At 33.8% G+C, this 6,000-nt stretch overlaps 1 protein-coding gene across 2 annotated transcripts; it reads right to left on the bottom strand.

Annotated features, from left to right (window-relative positions):
* Positions 1-515: 515 nt before the first annotated feature.
* LOC145013188 (Cation efflux family protein) lies at positions 516-3,204 on the bottom strand. 2 transcript variants are annotated; one of them, XM_078971992.1, is made up of 10 exons: positions 2,645-3,204; positions 2,174-2,282; positions 2,065-2,104; positions 1,729-1,805; positions 1,504-1,592; positions 1,341-1,410; positions 1,186-1,254; positions 950-1,100; positions 785-874; positions 516-678 (listed from the first exon to the last, which is right to left on the bottom strand). In XM_078971992.1, the coding sequence occupies exons 1-10, from the start codon at positions 3,129-3,131 to the stop codon at positions 574-576; spliced, it is 1,287 nt and encodes a 428-aa protein (XP_078828118.1). In that variant the 5' UTR covers positions 3,132-3,204; the 3' UTR covers positions 516-573. The 2 variants fall into 2 exon arrangements, with proteins under 2 accessions (XP_078828118.1, XP_078828119.1); XM_078971993.1 differs by having other exon boundaries at positions 1,186-1,224; positions 2,645-3,202.
* Between the last annotated feature and the right edge of the window lie 2,796 nt (positions 3,205-6,000).

Genomic DNA, 6,000 nt, shown 5'->3' with positions numbered 1-6,000 from the left:
CGCACCCTGGGGGCGGTGTTCCTATCTCACGTGGCATGACCGCGATTCCAAACCGCATACCACACCGAGAAGCCTTATAAATATTAGAAAGATATGAATATGACATAACATGGTATATGATATTCAAGAACTTGGATATAGACATTAGATCATATAAAGTCACTCTGAAGCAATATTTGAATTTTCAACTGCATATCGTATTGTCTCTCATTTGTCACGTCGATGGTCAAACCGGCCCATACATGTATACAATGCAATGTAAATATCCATGAGTATAGTTTATACTTTATAGTCTCATTTGATAGTGGTATAAATTTCAACTACTAAAGAACTCCAAAAAATTAAAATCACCAACAATAGATATACATTACGTTTGAGTTGTGACTTAATAAAGCAGTTATTGTTGATTTCTTCATTAGTTTGTTTGGCTTGCAAATCCTAATTTAAATGTTTTTTATATTCATTTTTAGTCCATCAAATTATTTGAACTCATGTAATATGTGTGCACTATAAAATGTCATGAAATTTACTATTTAATATTTTCTTATATGATTCATGAGATGATAATCTGGCTCATGCTGACGTGTCCAACTGAAGTGTGAAATCTTGTACTCCTAAATCATGATACAAATCACGTACAAAACCAACTATCGCTTTTTCATCCACCCCCTCTTTCACCTGTTCATTTTCCAACAAAAATAACTCAAATCACTATAATTTTAATCCACAAGTTCACCAAAAAAAAAAATCAAACATTGCAAACTGTTTTCTCTTAATTTTTTACCTGCAGTGATACTGATCCAACCACATGACCTGGCACGAATTCCCAAAACCGCGCTTCAGATACTTCAACAACATCTTCAAGAGATGCCACCTGGCAAAAAAAAAAAAAAACATGTCAAATGTTGTAAATAGAAAGAAATGAAAGTAGGAAGCTATTAATGAATACCTGTCTCCAGCATTTGGCCAATGCAGAGGAATGAATACTGGGGGGTGTCTCCTGAAGAAGGATGCCACTGCTTGTTTTGAAGAGTGGCATCGCAAGCATAAAAACAGAACATGAAACTAATCCTAAACACAAAACTTCAGCATTTTCAACCCTGAAAAAACAAAAACAGAAATGTATTACATATACAAAAGAGAATTAAATTTAAGTATTAGTTTATTGATTAATGTAAAACTTACCCAAGGCTCAATAGCCAAGATGCCAAAATCAAACCTGCACTGAAAAAACAACACAAAAGACAAAACCACCTTTAAGAGAATTTATAGTCTTCCTCAATGAATTAATCCATGATAGTGTGAAAAACATGAAAACAAAATAATATATGCAATTATACCTACGAATGGAATCAGCAACAACATGCAAGCAAACTGAGTGGTAGTTCATATCCTCAGCATTTCTATAAACTGAAAAACAGAAAGGTAAAATCAATTATATCATGTTTTCATATTTCTATAACTTATCATCACAAATATCCTAAAAGTAAAAGGAAAACTTACCAAGACTAACACGAGCGTAACTCCTGAAGAACCAAATGCCAATGAGATTCACAAACAGGTTAGTTACTGCAGAAATGATCAAGTAATGCCTGCATTTGACAATGGTAAAAATGTAAATAACAATATCAAATTACTTCTATAAAACAAGAGGCATAATACATTACATATTGAGTTGTTGAATTATGCAAATGGAATCATTGATTAGCGAAAGCAAGTGGGACTTACTTGTGCTCAGATTCATCTTGTACAAAAGCATGAAGTGCTTCAACAGCCAAGGAAAACGCCATAAACAAAAGAAATAGCTGTCTAAACATGAAGCACAAATTAGAAATCAACATGTTAGCCCCATGAATACAAATGGGGGGAACTATAAACATAATCAATGCATTAGTGATATTTAAAATGTTACAATGACATGAGGTGATACAACCATTAGGTTTCATAATTCATATCAAGGGAGATTAGGGAAACATGTTTAGATTCCTTGGTTATTAAAAAAGACAAAGAGAGAGAGAGAGAGAGATGCCATTAGAGAATAGTGAAGAAATTGTGCATACTTACAGAATTGGTAAAAGCTGATAAAACTTCTAGCCTTTTGTACCTGATACCAAAAGCAGTTTATTTAGCTCATGAAGATGACTAGGTCAACAGATACAGATTCAAAGCTCACCCATAAGTGTAGATTCGATCAGCCTTTCTCCTAGAAGCAGCCATGGCAAATAAAGAAAATGTCAAAAGGCCACAGCCAAACGTCAAATGAAATGCATCTGATACCAAACCTGAATAGAAACCAACAGAAACATTATGGAGTGAATTAAACACTCACAATGAAAGTGAAAAAACAGGGACAAACTCAAACTTCATAAATAAGAAACAGCCACTAACTACTGGTTTCTTGTATGGATATATGCAAATCAAGCAAAGCATCACAGAAATCCAACCGGAAATCCTATCCTAGCTACATACTCTGTGCACATATGAATGCCATGTTTTCTGATGATCAAAACAATAACTAAAGACATGCTAGCAAACAACAAAGGTTTTTTATGGACTCTCTAGCAAATAATGCACTCACATTGAAGTAACAAAAGGACTCATTAAATATTAGGAAACAAGAAGCAATGTATATATATAGGCATACCTGCTCGACCGGATAGAAGACCAATAAGCAATTCGGCAGTAGAACAAGCCACGTTAAGTGAAATCAACAAAACCAGTCTCTTCATCGGTCTATTTCCCGATCTAATAGCATTATAAAAAGAAAGAACAAAGGCTGAAATCGAAAACTTTTCACTTTTACTGAAAGAGGAAAAATCTTCTTCCGTCCATATTCTATCACCTCCATATTCCCGTTGCTGCGAAAAAACCTTCGTTGCCGGAAATATGTCAATCTTAGACGAAGTACGAGAAAGTACAGGCTTCTTCGAAGAATGATTGTTAGTAATTATCGATACTGGCGTGTGAGGAGGTTGTTCACCGGACTGGCGAAACGAAGTTTGCCGGGAAAACGCGAATCGCCGGTCGAAATCACCGGCGTTCCACGAGCGAGGTGTCTCGGCTTCTAGTTTCTGATAATCGAAAGGGTATCTTGAATCGGTATGCTGATCAGGAACCCCCGATCTTTCCATTACGACAAGAAATTTTTTCAATCAAAAACCCTAGGAAACCAATATTGGATCGAAATCTGGGAAGGTTAAGAAAGAGTCATCGGCGACACGAGACTTTGACTAAAAAGTCAAAATTAACACTATGGTTTTTATTTTTTTTAGAGTAAATTACTAAAATCGGGGTTTGGTCAAAATTGCACGTTTGGTCTCTAACTTTTGTTTTGCACTCGGATTATGGTTTGATTTTGTTGTGTTTTTCATCAATGTGGTTTGATTTTGTTGCATTTTTCGTTCCTTACATACATAAAGTTAGGGACCAAACATGCAATTTTTACCAAACCATAGGGATGAAAAACGCAACAAAATCAAATCACAGGGACGATCCGAGTGCAAAAAAAAAGTTAGGGACCAAACGTGCAATTTTGACCAAACCATAAGGACGATTTCAGTAATTTACTCTGTTTTTTAACATCAAATCTAATCTAATCCTAAACTACTTTTGAATTCATTTATATCTTAAATGAGACTTGAACCATCGACATAAAAAATAAATACAACACCTGATACTGGTACTGAGCTATAGCTCTTTAATTCATTTCCCAATAACATAGATACGATTGTTCAAACAATCTTTAATTAGCTCAACAATGATTCTAATAACAATATTAAAACTAAGGAATCGTAATTGTTGGTTTCGTATGATGCAAAACAACTATACAAATACAAACGAAATACAATGCAAACAAAACTAAAAAACCATCCCATGTGGTGATTCTAGAACTATATAAGCAACTAAATCACAATTATATGATGTTTGTGAATACAATACCTTTGAAGTGTTGGTCCGGTTATAGTAGATGCAAAGAATCATAATAGACCGTGTCTATATCTATATCTACAGAGGAAAATGTCGTATTCTAACAAACTTAGTGTTAGCTCTTTTGAGTTTTGATGAATCCCTCACAATAGGAGTATACTGAAACACAAACCATCGTAAAACCAATGCATTGTGCATAGTTTGTATCCCGAAAGAGGTGTGGGAGTCTTCAACTATATAAGGAGGACACTAAAGCTTCCATTAATTTAGGTTAGGGTGGGTTCACATTGGCTATATCCTTGGTACAACATGGTCTATGCGGAGCATCACTTGTCCATTGTTATCCTTTAAATGTCACAATCGTTTGCAGTCTTTATGTCATCCTCCTTACAACCATTAGAAGAAGTTATAAAGTGTTTTGGATCCTCTCTTAAATGGTCAGAGTTTAGTCTTAGTTATGCAGTCTAATATGTTTATATGACATTGGTAGTAATGTTTGCTCGATATTTCATAAGCATATACTCTAGCAATCTCCAACTTGTTGTAGGTATATTCGTCTCAATTCAAAACAAACGAAGGGCGACCTAGCAATGATTCCCTTTTATTTATAGCCAAATGAATGTAAGTCTTACATTGCATCTCAATAAACTAATTTGTGTAAATATTAGCTAGTTCAATATGTTTTCTATATGGATTATAGCACTCCTTGATGTGGCCAAAAATATCTTTAACTAAATGTGAAAGTCCCAACTTATTAAAACTATCAAAACACATAAATGTTAAAAGGTATATCACGTATCATTGTAACCAATACATAAATAATTACACACATACATGTTTGAAGAATACGAGAAAAACAACTACACATTTTAGACTACTTAAAAGAATTTACATGATGAAGCATTACCTACAAAAATCCATTCAAACCAGCATACCATATGATAGTATGATTTGGTAGATGACGATATATAAAGCTTGTTTTATATTTAACATTCGCTAGACATAAGAGTCAAAGGCACAAATAAAAACTCTTAAATAGATGGTGAATCGATGATAACCCCAAAGATGACACACTTTTCAAACCAAGCAAATCAGAAGAATGAATTGTAGAAGACGAGATAGATACAATCCATGAAATGATTCGAATCATATAAATGATGCCATTCTAGTCTATGAATCAAATCCCATTTACAATGCCGATCCCACAATATCAATCCCTTTTACAATTCATGTCTTGTCTACGAAATCAAACCCAAATATTACTCATGTCCTATATGCACCTACCTACTAGAGGACAAGGGCAGTTAAACCAAAGTGACACGAGTATATTTTGATAACGCTTACAAAATAACTATTGGAATGAATGATCACATTTGGGATCTAATATGCACTCAGTGGGGGTCTTGGCAGTGTGCGAACTGTGTGCTCGCACATGGCCTACGATTTTAAGGGGGTCCAAATTTAGGATAAATCTATTGTTATATTATTGGTATTTTCGTAAAATGCATTTTTATGTGTTATCATTAAAGAAAATTAGTCATTGGTTATTCATATATACAATGTAACATTAGGTCGCAATCTTGAATTCATTTTAATTATGAAAAAAATTAAAGAAAATCATTAAATCAAAATCTAATCATAATTCTAAAATTTATCAACATTTAAGGAAAGTTCTATACCCAAAGAAAAATACAAATTTGTTTATAATATATATTATAGAAAATGTTTTCATATCTTATAAACTCACCAAAAAGTAAATAACAAGTTGAACCCTAACAAACATAATAATGGTGCCAGTGGATCGTTGGTGTTTGCTCGTCTCTCTTGCTGAAAGTTGTTGTTTTACTATATTGAGTCTTGGTATTTGATTCAGTGGTCATCACTTGGTTCCCCTCTAAATGACTCGCTAAATATAGGTTAAGGTTAGTATCTCTTATTTCTTTTAATTTCCCAATTGCTTGGTTGCTTTCTCTCCCATGTTGAATAGGTTAAACATGAATGAAGGGAAAACATAAGTGCATACTTACAGAATTGGTAAAAGCTGATAAAACTTCTAGCCTTTTGTACCTGATA

This window comes from Lactuca saligna, chromosome 8, assembly GCF_052625555.1.
Source record: "Lactuca saligna cultivar CGN05327 chromosome 8, ASM5262555v1, whole genome shotgun sequence".
NCBI lineage: Eukaryota > Viridiplantae > Streptophyta > Magnoliopsida > Asterales > Asteraceae > Lactuca > Lactuca saligna.
Note: the sequence above shows the minus strand (reverse complement) of the source record. Positions and strands in the feature narration are given on the sequence as shown.